We start from the raw sequence: 24,637 nt of genomic DNA on the forward strand, positions 1-24,637 counted from the left end.
ACTCTGACAATCTAGAAGGGTGGGACTCAGAGGGAGATGGGAGAGAGGTTGGGAGGGAGGGGACATGGGGGTACCTATTGCTTATTCTTGTTGAGGTATGACAGAAAATGACAAAATACTGTAAAGGAATTATCCTTCAATTAAAACAATAAAGTGGTGGAAAAAACTTCCCAACAAACAGAAGTCTAGGACCTGCGGCTTCACAGAGAAATTCTATCAAACATTTAGAAAAGAGTTAACACTTGCCCTTCTGAAACTCTTCCAAAAAATTGCAGAGGAAGGAAAATTTCCAAATACATTCTGTAAGGACACTATCACTCTGATACTAAAACCAGACAAAGATACCACACACAAAAAAATTATAGGCCAGTATCATTGATGAATATAGATGCAAAAACCCTCAACAAAATACAAACAATCCAAATTCAACAATATATTAAAATGATCATACACCATCATCAAGTGGTATTAATCTCAGTGACACAAGGATTTTTCAACATCCAAAAATCAATAAATGTGATATACCACACCAACAAACTGAAGAATGAAAATCTTATGATCATCGCTATAGTTGCAGAAAAATCTTTTGGCAAAATTCAGCATCCATTTATGATAAAAAAAAAAATCTCTAGAAAGTGGGCATAGAGGGAACATACTTCCACATAATAAAGGCCATATATGACAAACCTACAGCTAACATCATACTCAATAGAGAAAAACTGAAGGCATTTCCTCTAAGATCTGGAACAAGAGAAGGTTGTCCATTCTTGCCACTTCAATTCAACAGAGTTTGGGAAGTTATAGCTACAGAAATCAGAGAACAAAAATAAGTAATGGGAATAAAAATTGGAAAAGAATGTCACTGTTGCAGATGACATGACCTTATTACATAGAATACCCTAAAGATACTACCAAAAAACTACTAAAAACTCATCAATGAATTTGGTAAAGTTGTAGGCTACAAAATCGATACACAGAAATATGTTGCATTTTTATACACTGACAATGAAAGATAAGAAAGAGAAATTTAAGAAACAATTACATTTACCATTGCATCAAAAAGAATAAAATACTAAGGAAGAAGTCTAACTAAGGAGATAAAAGACCTGTATTCTGAAAACTATATGATGCTGATGAAAGAAATTGAAGATACAATCAGATGGAAAGACATACTCGTGATTGGAAGAATTAATATCTTGAAAACAAATATACCACTGAAGGCAGTCTACAAATTCAGTGCAATCCCTATCAAATTGCCAATGACAGTTTTCATAAAACTAGAACAAAAACTTTAAAATTGGTATAGAGACACAAAAGACCCCAAAGAGCCAAAGGAATGTTGAGAAAGAAAAACGGAGCTGGGGACTCAGGCTCCCTATATTACAAAGCTACAGTCATCAAAACATAAATATAGATGTAAAGGTGCTCAGCCTTTACAGGCATAAAAATAAATGTGATCAATAGAACAGGATAGAAAATCCAGAAATAAACCCAGGCACTTATAGTCACTATATATTTGACAAAGGAGGGAAGACTACACAATGCTGCAAAAACAGTCTCTTCAACAAGTGGGGCTGGGAAAACTGGACAGCTTCTGCTTCACTATGCTAAAGCCTTGATTCTGTGGATCACTACAAACAACAGAAAATTCTTAAGGAGATGGGAATACCAGACCATTTTACCTACCTCCTGTGAAACCTCTATGCAGGTCAAGAAGCAACAATTAAATCAGATGTGGAACAACAAACTGGTTGAAAATTAGGAAAGGAGTATGTCAAGGCTGTATACTGCCACTGTCACCCAGCTTATTTAACTTATATGCCAAGTACATCATACAAAATACTGGGCTGTATGAAACACAAGCCGGAATCATGAATGCCAGGATCATGGAAACCAGTCCTATCACTTCATGGTAAACAGATGGGGAAACAATGGAGACAGTGGCAGAAATTATTTTCTTGGGCTCCAAAATCACTGCAGATGGTGACTGCAGCCAAGAAATTAACAGAGGCTTGCTCCTTGGAAGAATAGCTATGACAAACCTAGACAGCATATTTAAAAGCAGAGAAATTACTTTACAGACAAAGGTCCGTCTAGTCAAAGCTATGGTTTTTCCAGTAGTCACGTATGGATGTGAGACTTAGACTATAAAGAAAGTTGAGCACTGAAGAGTTGATGCTTTTGAACTGTGGTGTTAGAGAAGACTCTTGAGAGTCCCTTGGACTGCAAGGAGATCAAACCAGTCAATCCTAAAGGAAATCAGTCCTGAATATTCATTGGAAGGACTGATGCTGAACCTAAAGGTCCAATACTTTGGCCACCTGATGTGAAGAGCCAACTCACTGGAAAATACCTTGATGCTGGAAAAGATTAAAGGCAGGAAAAGAAGGGAATTCCAGGGGATGAGTCGGTTGGATGGCATCACCAATTCAATAGACATGAGTTTGAGTAAGCTCGGGAGATGGTGAAGGACAGGGAAGCCTGGTGTGCTGCAGTCCATGGGGTCACAAAAAGTAGGACATGACTGAGCAACTGAACAACAACAACATGCCAAAAAATGAAATTAGATCATTGTTTAACACCATACACAAAAATGAACCAAACATGTTTTAAAGACTTAATGTGAGACTGGAAACAATAAAACTCTCAGAGAAAAATATAGAAAGAACACTCTCTGACATAAATCACAGTAAAATGTCTTTTTTGTTCTGTCTCCTAGAATAATGGATAAAAAACAGAAATAAGAAATTGGAACTACTTAAACTCAAAAGCTTTTGCATAGCAAAAGAAACAATATACAAAACAAAAAGACAACCTACAGACTGGCATGAAATATTTGCAAATAATGTGATTGAGAAGGGATTAGTCTCTAAAACTTGCAAACAGCTCATGATGCTTAACAGCATCAAAACAGAAAACCCAATTAACAAATGGGCAGAACACTCAGACACTTCTCCAGAGAAGACATACAGATGGCCAAAAGTCACATGAAAAGATGTTCAACACTGCTAATCAGTAGAGAAATGCAAACCAAAACTACAATGAGATATTACTGCATATCAACCAGAATGGCCATCATCAAAAATCCACAAATGAAAAATGGTGAAGAGGGTTTGGAAAGAAGGCAACCCTCCTAAACTGTTCGGGGGGAATGTAGATTGGTAGAGCCACTATGGAAAATAGTATGGATGTTCCTTAAAAAAAAAAAAAAAAAAAAAAGACTTACCATATGATATTGCAATACCACTTCTGGGCATATATCCAGAGAAAAACATGATCCAAAAGGTTACATGCACCCCAATATTCATTGCAGCACCGTTTACAACAGCCAACACACATAGGCAACCTAAATGACCATCGACAGAGGAATGGATATAGAAGATGTGGTGCATATGCACAATGAAATATTACTCGGCCATTAAAGAAAATGAAACTATGATATTTGGAGAAACATGGATGGATCTAGATTAAAAAAAAAAAAAAAAAAAAAAAAACGATACAAATTTATTCCAAAATAGGAAAGAGACTCACAGACCATAGAGAACAACCTATGGCTGCTGTGGAAAGGCATGGGGTGAAGGGATGATTAGGGAGTTTTGGATTGACACGTATACACTGCTATATTTAAAAAGGATAACTCACCAGGGACTACTATATAGCACATAGAACTCTATTCAATATTATGTGTCAGCCTTCACCCGAGGGGATTTTTGGGGAGAATGCATATATGTCTATGTATGGCTGAATCTGGGAATTCCCTTGTGGCTCAGTGGTAAAGAATCCACTTGCCAATGCAGGAGACACAAGTTATATTCCTCGATCAGGAAGATCCCCTGGAGAAGGAAATAGCAACCAACTCCAGTATTCAGCCTGGGAAATCCCATGGATAATTCATGGGGTCTGAAAAGAATCGAACATGATCTAGCAACTGAACAATAACAGCAACATGGCTGAGTCCCTTCACTGTTCACCTGAAAATATCACTATATTGTTAATCAGCTACTATCCAATCAGTTCAGTTCAGTTGCTCACTCATGTCTGACTCTTTGCAACCCCATGAACCGAAGCACACCAGGCCTCCCTGTCCATCACCAACTCCCGGAGTCCACCCAAACCCATGTCTATCAGGTCGGTGATGCCATTCAATCATCTAATCCTCTGTTGTCCCCTTCTATGCCTGCCCTCAATCTTCCCCAGCATCAGGGTTTTTTCAAATGAGTCAGCTCTTCGCATCAGGTGGCCAAAGTATTGGATTTTCAGTTTCAACATCAGTCCTTCCAATGAACACCAGGACTGTTCAGCTTTTGGATAGACTGGTTGGATCTCCTTGCAGTCCAAGGGACTCTCAAGAGTTTTCTCCAACACCACAGTTCAAAGGCATCCATTTTTCGGTGCTCAGCTTTCATTATGGTCCAACTCTCACATCCATACATGACCACTGGAAAAAACCATAGCCTTGCCTATACGGACCTTTGTTGACAAAGTAATGTCTCTGCTTTTTTTTTTTTTTTTTAATATAAATTTATTTATTTTAATTGGAGGTTAATTACTTTACAATATTGTATTGGTTTTGTCATACATTGCCTGTGGCAGGTTAATGTTGATGTATGTCTCTGCTTTTTAATATGCCTTCTAGGTTGGTCAAAACTATCCTTCCAAGGAGTAAGCGTCTTTTAATTTCATGGCTGCAGTCACCATCTGCAGTGATTTTGGAGCACATAAAAATAAAGTCAGCCACTGTTTTCCCATCTATTTGCCATGAAGTGATGGGACTGGATGCTATGATCTCAGTGTTCTGAATGCTGAGTTTTAAGCCAACTTTTTGACTCTCCACTTTCACTTTCATCACGAGGCTCTTTAGTTCTTCTTCACTTTCTGCCATAAGGGTGGTATTATCTGCATATCTGAGGTTACTGGTATGCCTCCCAGAAATCTTGATTCCAGCTTGTGCTTCCTCCAGCCCAGCGTTTCCCATGATGTACTCTGCATATAAGTTAAATAAGCAGGGTGACAATATACAGCCTTGACATACTCCTTTTTCTATTTGGAAACAGTCTGTTGACTCATGTAGAGTTCTAACTGTTGCTTCCTGACCTGCATACAGGTTTCTCAAGAGGCAGGTCAGGGGGTCTGGTATTCCCATCTCTTTCAGAATTTTCCACAATTTATCATGATTCACACAGTCAAAAGCTTTGGCATAGTCAATAAAGCAGAAATAGATGTTTTTCTGGAACTCTCTTGCTTTTTCAATGATCCAGCGCATGATTGCAATTTGACCTCCAGTTTATTTGCCTTTTCTTTCTTTCTTTCTTTCTTTTTTTTTTTTTTTTTTCTTTGCCTTTTCTAAAACCAGCTTGAACATCTGGAAGTTCATGGTTCACATATTGCTGAGGCCTGGCTTGGATAATTTTGAGCATTACTTTACTAGCATGTGAGATGAGTGCAATTGTGCAGCAGTTTGAACATTCTTTGGCATTGCCTTTCTTTGGGATTGGGATGAAAACTGACCTTTTCCAGTCCTGTGGCCACTGCTGAGTTTTCTACATTTGCTGACATATTGAGTGCAGCACTGTCACAGCATCATCTTTCAGGATTTGAAATAGCTCAACTGGAATTCCATCACCTCCACTAGCTTTGTTCATAGTGATGTTCCTAAGTTCCACTTGACTTCACTTTCCAGGATGTCTGGCTCTAGGTGAGTGTGAGTGATAACACCACTATGATTATCTGGGTCATGAAGATATTTTTGTACAGTTCTTCTGTGTATTCTTTCCACCTCTTAATATCTTCTGCTTCTGTTAGGTCCATACCATTTCTGTCCTTCATTGAGCCCATCTTTGCATGAAATATTCCCTTGCCATCTCTAATTTTCTTGAAAAGATCTCTAGTCTTTCCCATTCTATTGCTTTCCTCTATTTCTTTGCATTGATTGCTGAGGAAGGCTTTCTTATCTCTCCTTGCTATTCTTTGGAACTATGCAATCAAATGCTTATATCTTTCCTTATCTCCATTCCTTTTTGCTTCTCTTCTTTTAACAGCTATTTGTAAGGGCTCCTCAAACAGACAAATTGCTTTTTTGCATGTTTTTTTTTTTTTTTTTCCCTTGGAGATGGTCTTGATTCCTGTCTCCTGTACAATGTCATGAACCTCTGTCTATAGTTCTTCAGGCACTCTGTCTATCATATCTAGATCCTTAAATCTATTTTTCACTTCCACTGTATAGTCACAAGGGATTTGATTTTGGTCATACCTGAATTGCCTAGTGCTTTTCCCCACTTTCTTCAATTAGAGTCTGAATTTGGCAAAAAGGAATTCATGATCTGAGCCACAGTCAGCTCCCAGTCTTGTTTTTGCTGACTATATAGAGCTTCTCCATCTTTGGCTACAAAAAATATAAACAATCTGATTTTAGTTTCGACCATCTGGTGATGTCCATGTGTACAGTCTTCTCTTGTGTTGTTGGAAAAGAGTGTTTGCTAATGACCAGTGCGTTCTCTTGGCAGAACTCTATTAGCCTTTGCCCTGCTTCATTCTATACTCCAAGGACAAATTTGCCTGTTACTTCTGGTGTTTCTTGACTTCCTACTTTTGCATTCCAGGCCCCTATAATGAAAAGAACATCTTTTTTGGGTGTTAGTTCTAGAATGTCTTGTAGGTCTTCATAGAACCATTCAACTTCAGCTTCTTCAGCATTACTGGTTGGGGCATAGACTTGGATTACCGTGACATTGAATGGTTTGCCTTGGAAACGAACAGAGATCATTCTGTTGTTTCAGAGATTGCATCCAAGTACTGCATTTCGGACTCTTGTTGACTATTATGGTTACTCCATTTCTTCTAAGGGATACCTGCCCACAGTAGTAGATAAAACGGGCATCTGTGTTAAATTCACCCATTCCAGTCCATCTTAGTTTGCTGCTTCCTAGAATGTCAATGTTCACTCTTGCCTTCTCCTGTTTGACCATTTCCAATATGCCTTGATTCATGGACCTAACATTCCAGGTTCCTACACAATATTGCCCTTTTCAGCATCGAACCTTGCTTCTGTCTCCAGGGCCATCCACAACTGTTTTTGTTTGTTTGTTTGTTTGTTTTTTTGTTTTGGCTCCATCCCTTCATTCTTTCTGGAGTTATTTCTCCACTGATCTCCAGTAGCATATTGGACACCTACTGACCTGGGGAGTTCATCTTTCAGTGTCCTATTTTTTTGCCTTTTCATACTGTTCATCGGGTTCTCAAGTCAAGAATATTGAAGTCATTTGCCATTCCCTTCTCCAGTGGACCACATTCTGTCAGACCTGTCCACCATTACCTGGCCATCTTGGGTGGCCCCACAAGGCATGGCTTAGTTTCATTGAGTTAGACAAGGCTGTGGTCCTTGAAATCAGATTGGCTAGTTGTCTGTGATTGCAGTTTCAGTCTGTTTGCCCTTTGATGCCCTCTCTCAGTGCCTACCATCTTACTTGGGTTTCTCTTACCTCTTTATTCCAGTATCCAATACAAAATAAAGAAGTTTAAATTAAGAATAAAAACAAATGGCATCATGGACTTTCCCCATGACCATTGATTAAATTTACATTCATCTTTTCTAAGTGCTAGAATATTTTCCAAATAAAAGAGAAAACCACATATCATATCAAATGCAAAATTAATGCACACTGTTTAGTTCGCCTTTATCAAGAAGTGCAATAGTAGTCTGCCTTACAAATTCTGTTTTTCAGCATGGATTCAACCTGTAATATCCATGTGCCCAATTTGTGCTTTCTGATATTAGTATTTAGTGTAATATCCATGTGCCCAATTTGTGCTTTCTGATATTAGTATTTAGGACTCTATCCTGATTAAACAAAATATGAAAGAAGAACTAAATTTACTGATTTTTGAGGGTGTTTATCATAAGTGACAGTGACAGGTTTTATTTTCTTGGGCTCCAAAGTCACTGTGGATGTTGACTGTAGCCACAAAATTAAAAGAGGCTTGCTCCTTGGAAGAAAGTTGTGACAAACCTAGATAGTGTATTAAAAAGCAGAGCATCACTTTGCTGACAAAGGTCCATATAGTCAAAGCTACGGTTTTTCAGATAGCCATGTATGGATGTAAATGTTGGACTACAAAGAAAGCTGAGTACTGAAGAAGTAATGCTTTTGAACTGTGGTGTTGGAGAAGACTCTTGACAGTTCCTTGGACTGTAAGGAGATCAAACCAGTCAATTCTAAAGGAAATCTGTCTTGAATATTCATTGGAATGAATGATGCTGAAGCTGAAGCTCTAATACATTGGCCACCTGAAGAAAAGTCAACTCACTGGAAAGGACCCTGATGCTGGGAAACATTGAGGGCAAGAAGAGAAGGGGTGACAGAGAAGGAGAGAGTTTAATGGTATCACTGATTCAATGGACATGAGTTTAAGCAAACTCTGGGAGATAGTTAAAGACAGGGAAGCCTGCTGTGCTGCAGTTCATGGGCTCATAGGGTCTGACATGACCTTGTGGCTGAAGAACAACAATAACAATCCTAATTACCCAACTCATAAGTAAGTGTTAGTGGCTCAGTCATACCCGGCTCTTTGTGATCCCATGGACTGTAGCCCACCAGGCTCCTCTGTCCATGAGATTTTCCAGGCAGGGATACTGGAGTGGGTTGCCATTTCCTTCTCCAGTGGATCTTCCTAACCCAGGGATCAAACCTGGGTCTCCTGCATTGCAGGCAGATTCTTTACAGACCCAATTCATAAGGGTGTTATTAAAATCCAGCTGTCCCAAGTAGCTTATCTTCCTGGACTGTGGAAAGGATGATTTCGGCTTGCAAAAGCAGAAGGACTGAAGCAGAAAGGGCTGTGAATTGCTTATATGCAAGTGATTTTCCACATTCTAAAAAATAAAAGATTCCATTAAGTCCAAATTAACTCATTTAATTAATTTCATTCTCAGATGAGTGGTGGTTATTCACTGATACTCCTCTGTTAAAATTCTAAGTAGGATTGCTATGGCCTGCTCCACATGGAACACAACCTTGCCTAACTCAATGACACTATGAGTCAGGCCGTGTAGAGCCAAGCAAGACAGAGGGTCATCATGGAGACTTCTGACAAAACGTGGCCCACTATAGAGGGAATGGCAACCACTTCAGCATTCTTGCTTTGAAACCCCAACTCATTCCAGGTATTCCTCCACAGTATGTGAACCAAAAATTCCAGATATACAAGCTGGGTTGAGAAAAGACAAAAGAACCAGAGATCAAACTGCCAACATGTGTTGGATCATAGAAAAAGCTAGAGAATTCCAGAAAAAACATCTACTTATGCTTTATTGACTACGCCAAAGCCTTTGACTACAGATCAAAATAAACCATGGAAAATTCTTAAAGAGATGGGAACACCAGACCACCTTACCTATCTTTGGCAAAACCTGTATTCAGGTCAAGAAGTAACATTTAGAACCAGACATGGTACAATGGACTGATTCCAAATTGGAAAAAGAGTACAACAAGGCTGTATATTGCCACCCTGCTTAGTTTATATGCATGGTACATCAAGAAAAATGCCAGGCTGGATGAAGCATAAGCTGGAATCCAGATTACTGGGAGAAATATCAATAACCTCAGATATGTAAGTGACACCTCCCTTATGGCAGAAAGCAAAGAGGAATTAAATAGTTTTTTGATGAAAGTGAAACAGGAGAGTAAAAGAGCTGACTTAAAGTTCAACATACAAAAAAATAAGACAATGTCATCCAGTCCCACCACTTCATAGCAAATAGATGGGGAAACAACGGAAACTGTGACAGATGTTATCTTCTTGGGCTCCAATATGACTGCAGAAAATGACTGCTGCCATGAAATTAAAAGACACGTGCTCTTTGCTAGAAAAGCCATGAGCAACCTAGGCCATGTATTAAAAAGCAGTGATATTGCTTTGCCAACAAAGGTCAGTCTAGTTAAAGCTATGGTTTTTTTCCAGTAGTTATGTATGGATGTGAGAGGTGGACCATAAAGAAGGCTGAGCCCTGAAGAATTGATGCTTTGCAGTGTGGTGTTGGAAAAGACTCTTGAGAGTAACTTGGACTGCAAGGATATCAACCCAGTCAATCCTAAAGGAAATCAATCCTAAATATACATTGGAAGGGCTTATTGGTGCTGAAACCTGAAGTTCCAATATTTTGGCCACCTGATGCAAAGAGCTGACACATTAGAAGAGACCCTGATGCTGGAAAAGATTGAAGGCAGAAGGGGATGACAATGGATGAGATGGTTGGATGCCATCACCGACTCAATGGACATGAGTATAGCAAGCCCTGGGAGATGATGCTAGATCTGACAGATAGAGTGGCTGATAAGCTATGGATGGAGGTTCGTGACACTGCAGAGGAGACAGGAATCAAGACCATCCTCAAGAAAAAGAAATGCAAAAAAGAAAAATGGCTGTCTGAGGAGGCCTTACAAATAGCTGTGAAAAGAAGGGAAGTGAAAAGCAAAGGAGAAAAGGAAAGATACACCCATTTGAATGCAGAGTTCCAAAGAATAGCAAGGAGAGATAAGAAAGCCTTCCTCAGTGATCAACGCAAAGAAATAGAGGAAAACAACAGAATGGGAAAGACTAGAGATCTCTTTAAGAAAATTAGAGATCCCAAGGGAACATTTCATGCAAAGATGGGCTCAATAAAGGACAGAAATGGTATGGACCTAACAGAAGCAGAAGATATTAAGAAGAGGTGGCAAGAATACACAGAAGAACTGTACAAAAAAGATCTTCATGACCCAGATAATCACGATGGTGTGATCACTCACCTAGAGCCAGACATCCTGGAATGTGAAGTCAAGTGGGCCTTAGGAATCATCACTACGAAAAAAGCTAGTGGAGGTGATGGAATTGCAGTTGAGCTATTTCAAATCCTGAAAGATGAGGTTGTGAAAGTGCTGCACTCAATATGCCAGCAAATTTAGAAAACAGCAGTGGCCACAGGACTGGGAATGGTCAGTTTTCATTCCAATCCCAAAGAAAGGCAATACCAAAGAATGCTCAAACTACTGCACAATTGCACTCATCTCACATGCTAGTAAAGTAATGCTTAAAATTCTCCAAGCCAAGCTTCAGCAATACATGATCCGTGAACTTCCAGATGTTCAAGCTGGTTTGAGAAAAGACAGAAGAAACAGAGATCCAATTGTCAACATCCACTGGATCATCCAAAAAGCAATAGAGTTCCAGAAAAAACATCTATTTCTGTTTTATTGACTATGCCAAAGCCTTTAACTGTGTGGATCACAATAAACTGTGGAAAATTCTGAAAGAGATGGGAATACCAGACCACCTGATCTGCCTCTTGAAAAACCTGCATGCAGATCAGGGAGCAACAGTTAGAAATGGGCATGGAACAACAGACTGATTCCAAATAGGAAAAGGAGTACGTCAAGGCTGTATATTGTCACCCTGCTTATTTAACTTATATGCGGAGTACATCATGAGAAACGGTGGGCTGGAAGAAGCACAAGCTGGAATCAAGATTTCTGGGAGAAATACCAATAACCTCAGATATGTAGATGATACCACCCTTATGACAGAAAGTGAAGAAGAACTAAAGAGCCTCATGATGAAAGTGAAAGAGGAGAGTGAAAAAGTTGGTTTAAAGCTCAACATTCAGAACACTAAGGTCATGGCATCCGGTCCCATCACTTCATGGCAAATAGATGGAGAAACAGTGGCTGACTTTATTTTTCTGTACTCCAAAATCACTGCAGATGGTGACTGCAGCCATGAAATTAAAAGACGCTTACTCCTTGGAAGGAAAGTTATGACCAAGCTAGACAGCATATTAAAAACAGAGACATTACTTTACCAACAAAGGTCATCTAGTCAAGGCTATGGTTTTTGTAGTGGTCATGTATGGATGTGATAGTTGCACTATAAAGAAAGGTGAGTGCCGAAGAATTGATGTTTGTGAACTGTGGTGTTGGAGAAGACTCTTGAGAGTCCCTTGGACTGGAAGGAGATCCAACCAGTCCATCCTAAAGGAGATCAGTCCTGTGTTTTCACTGGAAGGACTGGTGTTGAAGCTTAAATGCCAATATTCTGGCCACCTTATGTGAAGAGCTGACTCATTTGAAAAAACCCTGATGCTGGGAAAGATTGAGGGCAGGAGAAGAAGGGGATGACAGAAGATGAGATGGTTGGATGGCATCACTGACTCGGTGGACATGGGTTTGGTTGGACTCCGGCAGTTGGTGATGGATAGAGAGTCCTGGCATGCTGTGATTCATGGGTTCACACAGAGTCAGACACGACTGAGTGACTGAACTGAACTGGGAGATGATGAAGGAAGGGAAGCCTGGCCTGTTGCAATCCATGAGGTTGCAAAGAGTTGTATTTGACTGAGAGACTGCACAACAACAACACTACTATATAGCTAAAGCAAATGTGTATGGAGTGGTACATTCACTGATAGTCTCATCTATCTATTGAATTATATATATATATATTGAAATATATATATATATATTGAATATATATATATATATATATTGAATCATCTATTGAATTATAACCAAGTTTTTCTGATATATATATATTTTAATATGCTTTACTTTGCACTCATATATATAAATTCACAAAGTCTTTTATGACCTTTTCATTGGATATGGATTCCTTTATTTACTATAGACTTTCAGAATTTTCCCGAATTCACTTTGCAAGAAATATATTACAAACTATTGACCTTCTATGTGTATTATAGGAAAATTTTCTTAATACTGATTCTGCAAAGCCCTGTCCTTACAACATTACTAACTCTTATAGACTCAGCTTATTCAAGACTTTAATTCTCAGTGTACAGCATAAATAGTTAAGTTATTGGTTGAATTTTGTCAGAGATAAATTGTTTTGTGTCTCAACATGGAAACCCGGTATATTCTCATGTCCACTTTGCTGGTCAACTAGTAGATAAGAAAATACATTGAATATAGGCTTTCCAAAGTCCTTGTAATTTCACTTCAATATTGGTACTTTGAGAAAAGTTTTGTAGCAGAAAATAATGTACTTATAAAAAGTACATTTTTTTTAAATACTCTGGTCAATAAAATGACTTTCAGGGAATACATCTTATATATAACTATCTCTTGCATTTATATAATACTTTATAATTTTTCAAAAAATTTTCCAATAAATAACCACATTCAAGCCTGACCTCAAAATTATTAAGTAGAATAGAAATCATTATCACCATTCACTGAAAAGGTATTTGAGAGGGAAAAATAAGATTTATATAAATGATCTGTTTTATGTAAAATTTGTGACCAAGTCAGGACGATTATCCTGATCTCTTAACTCCTAATTGGCTTTTCTTTCCACTGTAATGCCTAAAGTGGTTGATAAGAATCTACTAGACTAGTGAATAAAATGGCAAACATTCATGTTCATTATGCTATAGGCATTCTCTTAAATCAGAAATATATTTTCTCTGAAGGACCCTAAGTCTGCTTAACAAAGAGAAATAGTACAATGTAATATATGAATATATGCTTCCCAGGTGGTGCAGTGGTAAACAACCCACCTGACAATGCAAGAGATGCAAGTGATGCTGGTTTGATCCCTGGGTTGTACAGATTCCCTGGAGAAGGAAATGGCAACCCATTCCATTAATCTTGCCTGGAGAATTCCATGGACAGAGGAACTTGGTGGGCTATAGTCCATGGGGTGGCAAAGAATCAGACACATCTGAGCACACAAAGTGGTACTATATATGAATATAAAGTTTTGTGACAGTTATAAGAGATGGAATGGTGAGAAAAGAACTCATGGAAATGGTAGAGATCTGTTTTTAAGAAAGAGAATTCACATAATCAGAGATAAAAGTGTTTTTATTTTATTTTATTTTATTTTTAAACCTGAAACGCTGTTTGACATTTTCAGAGATTATGTGATTTTAGCAAAGGCAGAATGCTAAGAATACATATTGTGAATTCCAAGGAGAGTATGAATCCCATTATGGTAGGAATAGAAAACAAAAGAAGGCAAACAAAACAAAACAAAAACAAAAATAAGTAATATGATACTGAAAAAATAGTGTGGGTGTTTTGGTAGATGGTTTGGATTTACTAGCAAAGGCATTTGGAGTTAATGTGCAGGTGAGTCATGAAGTTTTGAGTAGGAGAATGAGATTTTATAATGAAGTAGTATTTATAGTCAGGCTTCAACTGTACGTGAACCAAGAACTTCCAGATGTTCAAGCTGGACTTAGAAAAGGCAGAGGAACCAGAAATCAAATTGCCAACATCTGTTGGTTCATCGAAAAAAGCAAGAAAGTTAAAAAAAAAAAACAAAAAAAAAAAACAAAAAAAACAACACCTACTTCTGCTTTACTGACTATGCAAAAGCCTTTGTGTGGATCACGACAAAATGTGGAAAATTCTGAAAGAGATGGGAATACCAGACTACCTTACCTGCCTCCTGAAAAAATCTGTATGCAGGTCAAAAAGCAACAGTTAGAACTGGACATGGAACAACAGACTGGTTCCAAATAGGAAAAGGAGTACGTCAAGGCTGTATATTGTCACCCTGCTTATTTAACTTATATGCAGAGTACATCATGTGGAATGCCAGGCTGGATGAAGCACAAGATGGAATCAAGATTGCAGGGAGAGATATCAATAACCTCAGATATGCAGATGACACCACCCTTATGGCAGACAGTGAAGAAGAACTAAAGAGTCTCTTGATGAAAGTGAAAGAGGAGACTGAAAAAGTTGGCATGAAAAGATGCTCAACATCACTCATTATCAGAGAAATGCAAATCAAAACCATTATGAGGTACCATTTCACACCAGTCAGAATGGCTGCGATCCAAAAGTCTACAAGTAATAAATGCTGGAGAGGGTGTGGAGAAAAGGGAACCCTCTTACACTGTTGGTGGGAATGCAAACTAGTACAGCCACTATGGAGAACAGTGTGGAGATTCCTTAAAAAACTGGAAATAGAACTGTCTTATGATCCAGCAATCCCACTGCTGGGCATACACACTGAGGAAACCAGAAAGGAAAGAGACATGTGTACCCCAATGTTCATCGCAGCACTGTTTATAATAGCCAGGACATGGAAGCAACCTAGATGTCCATCAGCAGATGAATGGATAAGAAAGCCATGGTACATATACACAATGGAGTATTACTCAGCCATTAAAAAGAATACATTTGAATCAGTTCTAATGAGGTGGATGAAACTGGAGCCTATTATACAGAGTGAAGTAAGCCAGAAAGAAAAACACCAATACAGTATACTAACGCATACATATGGAATTTAGAAAGATGGTAACAATAACCCTGTGTACGAGACAGCAAAAGAGACACTGATGTATAGAACAGTCTTATGGACTCTGTGGGAGAGGGAGAGGGTGGGAAGATTTGGGAGAATGGCATTGAAACATATAAAATATCATGTATGAAACGAGTTGCCAGTCCAGGTTCAATGCATAATACTGGATGCTTGGGGCTGGTGCACTGGGAAGACCCAGAGGGATGGTATGGGGAGGGAGGAGGGAGGAGGGATCAGGATGGGGAACACATGTATACCTGTGGCGGATTCATTTTGATATTTGGCAAAACTAATACAATTATGTAAAATTTAAAAAAACAAACAAACAAAAAAAAAACCTCAACATTCAAAGAACTAAGATCATGGCATCCAGTCCCATTACTTCATGGCAAATACTGGAACAACAATGGAAACAGTGAGAGACTTTAGTTTTCGGGGCTCCAAAATCACTGCAGATGATAACTGAAGTCAGGAGATTAAAAGACACTTGCTCCTTGGAAGAATAGCTATGACAAACTTAGGCAGCATATTAAAAAGCAGAGACATTACTTTACCAACAAAGGTCCGTTTAGTAAAAGCTATGGTTTTTCCAGTAGTCATGTATGGATGTAAGAGTTGGACTACAAAGAAATCTTAGCACCAAAGAATTGATGCTTTTGAAGAATGGTGTTGGAGAAGACTCTTGAGAGTCCCCTGGACTGCAAGGATATCAAACCCATCAATCCTAAAGGAGATCAGTCCTGAATATTAATTGGAAGGACTGATGCTGAAGCTCCAATACTTTGGCCACCTGATGCAAAGAACTGACTCATTGGAAAAGATCCTAATGCTGGGAAAGTTTGAAGGCAGGGGGAGAATGGGACGACAGAGGATGAGATGGCTGGATGGCATCACCGACTCAATGGACATGAGTTTGAGCAAGCTCTAGGAGTTGGTGGACTGAAGTGAGTATTTATAGAAAGAATAATCTCTTTGCAGTGCATAAAATGGATGATCAGTTTAGAAGTTAAATGAACTTAAAAATAATCAATATTAATAAATATAAGAATAGTATAAAAATCTATGAACAATGACTATGAAACTTTAAATTTATAAACACACCCCATGGACTTGTCAAAGTACCACCTTTCCAAATAACCTACAAAATTAATTGGGTATGTTCAATGTTTTGTGTAATATAACAACAATAACAGCAACAATAAAACTTGGTTTGCTAACAAAGTATGATTAACACTCAAGGGAAAGTATACTTTTTTTTTTTTGAAAACTCAAATATGCTGTAATAAGTTACAGAAGCCTTCTTGGGAGATAAAAGGACACATATAGCAAAAGCATATAGACACACAACTAACATATGGATAGAAGAAAACTGTGGTTGATGTTTTAAATTAGAAGAATACACTTGAGAATTCACTGACTGATTTTGGCAGAGGCCTTCTGACATCTCACAAGTTGATTCTAATCACTAGTGATGTGTTATTGGTTATTTTTATACTTAATTGAAAAGTTATGCATATTTTAAGGCAAAGTAGGTAACAAAAGCTTTTCAATTAGTACTACAGGAATCGATAACAATATAACGGAATGAAGGATAATGAAAACTGTTTTCATCAGGAAGAATCACAAAATGTAAAAGTAGAATTTTAGAGACTTGTAACTTTTCATTGAACAGAATATATAAACTTCCTCATTACAAATGGCCTCTTAAAGGAGGTATTTAATATTTTACCACTGTACTTTGGCCATTCAGAAACCTAGCTAAGTCTAAAATTGCCAGTAATTCCATAACCTCACCTAGGCCAATCCCTACAAGCCTTTCTGTCAAGAGAACAAGGAACCAAATGGAACTTTGTTTTGGAGGGAGCTCATTGTAGCAATTCTGTAGGCAAAAGCTAGGCAACATAGAAACAGTGTAGCATATCACATAAGAGCATGAGCTCTGGAGTCAGATTGCCTGCCATTTAATGGCTATGTGACTTTTGGCAGGTTGCTTAGACTCTATGTTACTCAGTTTCTTTGTATATAAAATGGAGAAAAATAAATGTATAATATAGAATTTATTATATTAGCAAAAATATTAAATCATCACTTATAAAGTGAGTATGATAGTATACAGCACACAGTAAATACTCCATAAGTTGTAGCTATTATTATAATATTATTTAGACCTATATTTCCTTTTTTAAAATTAATTTATTTACTTTAATTGAAAGCTAATTACTTTATAATATTGTAGTGGTTTTTGCCATACATGGACATGAATCAGCCATGGGTGTACATGTGTTCCCCATCCTGAACCCTCCTTCCACCTTCCTCCCCATACCATCCCTCTGGGTCATCCCAGTGCACCAGCCCTGAGCCCCTGTCTCATGTATCGAACCTGGGCTGGTGATCTGTTTCACAGATGATAATATACATGTTTCAGTGCTACTCTCTCAAATCATCCCACCCTCGCCTTCTCCCACCAAGACCAAAAGACTGTTCTTTACATCTGTGTCTCTTTTGCTGTCTTGCATATAGGGTCATCATTACCATATTTCTAAATTTGATATATTAATATACTGCATTGGTGTTTTTCTTTCTGATTTACTTCACTCTATATAATAGGCTCCAGCTTCATCCACCTCATCAGAACTGATTCAAATGCATTCTTTTTAATAGCTGAGTAATATTCCATTGTGTATATGTACCACAGCTTTCTCATCCATTCGTCTGCTGATGGACATCTGGTTGCTTCCCTGTCCTAGCTATTGTAAACAGTGCTGCGATGAACATTGGGATACATGTGTCTCTTTAAATTTTGGTTTCCTTGGTGTGTATGCCCAGCAGTGGGATTGCTGGGTCGTATGGCAGTTCTATTTCCAGTTTTTTAAGGAATCTCCACACTGTTCTCCATAGTGGCTGTACTAGTTTGCATTCCCACCAACAGTGTTAGACGGTTCCCTTTTCTCTGTACCCTCTCCAACATTTATTGTTTGTAGGCTTTTGGATCAGAGAAAGCAATGGCACCCCACTCCAGTACTCTTGCCTGGAAAATCCCATGGATGGAGGAGCATGGTAGGCTGCAATCCATGGGGTCACTAAGAGTAGGACAGGACTGAGCGACTTCACTTTCACTTTTAACTTTCATGCATTGGAGAAGGAAATGGCAACCCATAACAGTGTTCTTGCCTGGAGAATCCCAGGGACGGGGGAGCCTGGTGGGCTGCCGTCTATGGGGTCGCACAGAGTTGGACACAACTGAAGCAACTTAGCAGCAGCAGCAGCAGCAGCCGATGGCTTTTGGATAGCAGCCATTCTGACCTGTGTGAAATGGTACCTCATTGCGGTTTTGATTTACATTTCTCTGATAATGAGTGATGTTGAATACCTTTTCATGCATTTGTTAGCTATCTGTATATCTTCTTTGGAGAAATGTCTGTTTAGTTCTTTGGCCCATTTTTTTATTGGGTCGTTTATTTTTCTGGAATTGAGCTGTGGGAGCTGCTTGTATATTTTAGAGATTAATTCTTTGTCAGTTGCTTCATTTGCTATTATTTTCTCCCAATCTGAAGAATGTGTTTTCATCTTGCTTATAGTTTCTTTCTTTGTGCAAAAGCTTTTAAGTTTAACTAGGTCCCATTTGTTTATTTTTAGACCTACATTTCATTGAGTGTTTCACTGGTAACAGTTGACAGGCCATGTAACTATACTCACAAAGCATATGGAATGGGAACTTTCAGTATTTCTGAAAAGTAAACTTTTTCATTGTTCTAGAGATAAATTTAGTGATTACATCAATTATTTCTTTTTATATACCCTTAGGTTTACATCTCTTGTGAAGAGATTGTAAAGAGGTAAATTGAGGTGTCATTATCACACACATATGGCTTTTGCTTACATTCTCATTTAGACACATATAGTTAGCAACTTCCAAACAAAAAGCACTTCTAAAATGTATGGAACAGCCACAACTTAAAAACATGACTGATGGTAATACTTTCTGAATTAGATGTTAATTAGTGCCTCTTTTGGTCTTTTCTGGTGGCTCACACAATAAAGAATCTGCCAGTAATGCAGGAGAGTCTGGTTCAGTCCTTGGGTCAGGAAGATGCCCTGGAGAAGGGAATGGCTACCCACTCCAGTGTTCTGACCTGGAGAATTCTATGGACAGAGAAGCCTGGTGGGCTACAGTCCATGGGGTTGCAAAGAGTTAAACACAACTGAGCGATTAACACTTCTTCTTTTTTTTTTTTTTTTGATCCTCATAACTTAGCTTTTAATGATGAATAAACTAAATTAGGACTTCATCCACATTTTCTCCTAAAAGGTGGCTACTTGATACTGCATAACTCCGATTTTGCAAGAAAAATGTAGGATTTATTTCTGTCTTTCAAATATTTTATTATAACACTGATAATATGAGGTTCCTATATACTTATAATCAACTGTGTATTTTCATTATCTAATAAATCAATATTATAATTTATATATGAGAAAATTTCAAACATTTGTTTACATGTCTCAACTGAAGACTGAGCTGGTTAGATAGAAAAATTTCTTGTTTCTTAATATGCTATATTGTGGTTCATGTTTTTTGGGAACATAAGTGAAGAATTTCTGGATATCACCTGTAAAGTTGCTGCTATTTAATTATCTAAACAATTTTATTTTTCTTGTACTTATATATTATTTGATGTTTCCAAAATAAATGACAGGATCCGGGTAAGAGAATAGCTATATTAATGTGGTAAACTGATTTTGTGAATGTAAGAGTAGAAGTTGGAAGAATTTAATTATTTTATGATCTTGTCAGAGGGGCCAGAAACACTATAGGATATAGTGCTTGTGTATTTATATTCCTGGAAGAGTAAATGATCCCATATAATTAGGACTGGATTATAAGGTTTCCTTTCCTTTGGCAGAAATAATGGATTTAGCGGAATAAAAATATCAGAACCCACTGTGTTAATCAAAATTTGATTTCACTTTTGTTTTTCTATTCTCTAAACCTAGTGGATGACATAATACCTTTGGTTTACTCATACTTTATCATGTTTTTCTGGCTTGGCCTTATGGTATAGGACATTGACAACCCATCCATTCATCCATCCATTCATCTATACCTACATACATTCAATCACATATTCATCCATCAACAAACATTACATTCCTACAACGTGAAAATTACTATGGTATTTGCTGTAATTACAAACATCAATAATAAAAGATGGTACAGACTGACTAGAATGCAGTGTGATGAGCTGTTTGAAAGTATTATTTACAAAGTGTCACATTACCAGAAAGAAGAAGCTACTTAGTTCTATCCAGAGGTGTCAGGCAAGATGTCACAAGAGAAATGACATTGAATTTAATGTTGAAGAATACATAAGAATTAACTGGTCTGACTTACCTCACAAAGCACAATATTCCTGAGGTCTATTCACCTTGCTACACATGGAAGAATTCATTTTTTATAACTGAGTAATATTTCGATGTGTACACACACATACACACACACACACACACACACACACACACACACAAATTTAGCCAAAAAGCTCATTCAAGTTTTTCCATGTTACCAAAAGAATCTGTCTGCAATGTGGGAGATCTGGGTTCGATCCCCTGGAGGAGTGCATGGCAACCCTCTTCAGTATTCTTGCCTGGAAAATGCCCATGGACAGAGGAGCCTGGCAGGTTACAGTCCATGGGGTCACAAAGATTTGGACACAGCTGAGCGACTTAGCATAGCAAAAAACCTGAATGAACTTTTTGGTCAACTCAATATGTATATACCATATCTTTATTCATTCATCAGTTGGTGGGCACTTTGGGGGTTGCTTCCATGTCTTGGCTATTGTAAATAGTGCTACTATGAACAATGAGATGTATGTTTCTTTTCAAAGTAGTGTATTCACTTTTTTCCCCATATATATGCCCAGGAATGGAATTGCTGGCTTATACGTTAGTCTTATTTTTAGTTTTTTTTTTTTTTTTTAAGGAACTTCCATACTATTTTTAACAGTGGCTGCACCAATTTACAGTCTCACCAGCAGTGTACAAGGGTTCCCTTTTCTCCATATTCTGGCTAACATTTGCTATTTGTAGATATTTTGATGATAGCCACTGACAGGTGTGAGGTGATACTTCATTGTGGTTTTGGTTTGCATCCCTCTAATAATTTGTGATGCTGAGCATCTTTTCATGTGTTTGTTATCCACATGTATGCCCTCTTTGGAAAAATGTCTATTCAAGTCTTCTGTCCAATTTTTCATTGGGTTGTTTTTTTGGTAATGAATTGTATAAGCTGTTTGTATATTTTGGATATTAACACCTTGTTTATCACATAATGTATAAATATTTTCTTGCATTCTGTGGGTTGTCTTTTCATTTTGTCAATGATTTCCTTTGCTCTGCAAAGACATTTAAGTTTAATTGGGTCCAATTTTTTTATTTTTGCTTTTATTTCCTTTGCTTTAGGAGAAAGAGCCTCAAAATATTGTTATGATTTATGTCAGAGAGTGCTCTGTCTTTCTAGGAGTTTTATGGTGGATGGATCTAGAGAATGTTATGCTTAGTGATATAACTCAGGCAGAGAAAGATAAATACTGTATCATATCACTTACATGTACCATCTTAAATGTAATACAAGTGAATGTATATAATCAGACAGAAACAGACTCACAGATATGGAAAACAACTTAGTGGTTATCAGTGGGGAGAGGGAAAAGTGGAGGGGCACATTAGGAGTACAGGATTAAGAGATACAAACTAATAAGTATAAAATAGGCACAAGGATATATTATATAGCACAGGGAATTATAGACATTGTCTTATAATAACTTTTAATGGAGTATAATCTATAAAAGTACTGAATTACTGTGCTGTACACATGAAGCTAATATAGTATTGTAAGTCAACTATATTTCAATAAAAAATAATCACTCAGAGAAGGGATTGGAAGGGAATCTGAGCACTGAGAAAAATATGAACAAAAATCATAGAGTGAGAATATATGAAATATTTAAGGATGTAGGAGTATTCTGGTATGGCTAGTAGACTAGGACAAGAGGCTGCAGGGATTGAAATTGGAAATTTGGTTGGTATCTTATTTTGAGGGGGTATTCTATCTTTAAGGGTTGTGTATATGCCATACTAAGGAATAAGAACTGGAGAAACCAACTGAGAATCAGAGAAGTTAGAAAAAAATAAGAAGGTTACAGAAAATATAATTGTTACATGAAGTTTCAAGGAAAGAAGAGTCAACAGGATCAAAAATTGAATATTAGCCCATGTTTATGTGGGAAGGAAATAAAGACCACAGATAGGCATCAATAGCACTCAGGCTGTTTGTTCAATAAATTATGATTACATAAATAAATGAATAAATACTGAATTGTTCTTGTAAGACTACTGATATGGAATCTTAACTATAGTCCATAGTAGCATGATTCTATTTGAGTTCAAATAATATTGTAATAAAATAAATTATATCTAAATCCTTTAATTCAAACTACATATGGAATATTATTTAAGTGTTGAAGTTTCTGTATCTTTCCCCCCAATAGTTAACTTCTCAATATTCACAATGGAGAATTCAACCTACTCACCATTGATAGATGCTGAGTTGGAGAAACATAGTCAGGTCCATGTTCCATTGAGAAACTCACTGTTTCAGGCTCAAGGGCAATTGGCTAAAAGCAAAAGTGAAAATCCCATGAAATATAAAGCCTAATGTGCTATAAAAAGGAAGCCAAGATTGTTAAAGAAGGCCCAGACGTCTTTATCAGCTTTTTAATACATTTGTGAAAAAAAATTAGATCACAAACAGTGCACATGTACAATGATGATTGTACAAACAGTTAACATTTACTGAGTACTTCCTATATGTCTGGCATTATTCTATGTTAATTCTGACTGTCACAACAATTTCAAGGCAGGTACTGTTCCCTAGCACATTTAACAGATGAGGAGACCAAGGCCAGAGAATTAAATTAACTTGGCCAAAGTCACACAGGTAGTAAGTAATGGAGTTGGGATTTGAACTCAAGTAGTTTGGTGCTGGAGCCCACACGTTCAGTCACTAAAGAAAGTGAAAGCAAAAGTCTCTCAGCTGTATTTGACAATGTGTGAGCCCATGACTATACAGTCCATGGAATTCTCCAGGCCAGAATACTGGAGTAGGTAGACGTTCACCTCCCCAGGGGATCTTTCCAACCCGGGGATCAAATCCAGGTTTCCTGCATTGCAGGCAGATTCAATCACTAAACTAGACTAATAAATATAGAAGTCTAAATTTGTATTATAATGATAATAATAGATTTATTTATTTAACAATCTTAATATAACACTACATGCTAGGTTCTATTTTTAGGTCCTTATGACTATTAAATCTCTTAGTAGTGTCATATTAATATTGTTTTACTTAATATGGATATTTGGAGAAATATACTATATACAAATATGTTGGAAAATCTTAAATTTCATTCTATTCCTGGGTAGAAATGCGAGATTAGTACAATTCAAAAAGTGGGTACAAGTGGAAAGAAGAACTTGTCAAAAATGGGGCATTTGTATGTGTGAAAAATCGACTAGAGGGTATAGAGTTAGATTAGAAAATCAACTAGAGGGTAACTAGATTAGAACATCAACTAGATTAGATTATACCTATTACCACTTCAAAGCTGAGTATATTAACATCTAACATTATATGAAAAGCTTTGATCTTAACACAGTCTGAACACATCAGTTCATATCAGAATTAACAGCACTAAAAATTGTCAATGATAATATTATGAAGCAGATAATATTTGTCTCAGGTAATTTCCAATTACCTTTTCTTTTCACTTTTTTCCAGTATTAATTTCCTATGTCTTTTAGCATTCTTTGATGCATGGCATTTGGAGCCAGTGATTTTGAGTCCTGGCTCTGATTTTATAAGCTGTGTACCTTTGGGAAAATTAAACTCTTTAGAAATTAAACTCTAAAAATTAAACTGAATACCCTTTCCTTATTTGTAAAATGAAAGTGCTAGTCGCTCAATTGTATCCAACTCTTTGCGACCCCATAGACTGTAGCCCACTAGACTCCTCTGTCCATGGATTTCCTAGGCAAGAATACTGGACTGGGTAGCCATTCCCTTCTCCAGGGGAATCTTCTCACCCAGGAATCAAACCAAAGTCTACATTACAGGAAGATTCTTTACCATCTGAGCCACCAAGGATGTCCCTATTTGTAAAATATGGATACTATTAATATCTTCCTCACATGGCTGTTGTGGAGATTGAATGAGATAATGCAAATAAAGTGTTTTGTATGTGGGCTTCACAAACTCTAATACTTATCAGTATTTGTC

The 24,637-nt window shown here is 37.4% G+C and overlaps 1 protein-coding gene across 13 annotated transcripts in view; it reads right to left on the minus strand.

The window, feature by feature from the left end:
• The window catches only part of LOC129640338 (uncharacterized), a 478,862-nt gene that overhangs the window by 141,747 nt on the left and 312,478 nt on the right, over positions 1–24,637 (minus strand). For all 13 annotated transcript variants that reach the window (XR_008708748.1, XM_055565608.1, XM_055565611.1 and 10 more), the window contains one exon: positions 22,893–22,976. Coding sequence is in view for 12 of the 13 variants with exons in the window: in XM_055565608.1 (XP_055421583.1) it covers positions 22,893–22,976 (84 nt within the window). In the remaining variant the exon portion in view is untranslated. The remainder of the gene's footprint in view (positions 1–22,892; positions 22,977–24,637) is intronic.

This window comes from Bubalus kerabau, chromosome X (genome assembly GCF_029407905.1).
Source record: "Bubalus kerabau isolate K-KA32 ecotype Philippines breed swamp buffalo chromosome X, PCC_UOA_SB_1v2, whole genome shotgun sequence".
NCBI lineage: Eukaryota > Metazoa > Chordata > Mammalia > Artiodactyla > Bovidae > Bubalus > Bubalus kerabau.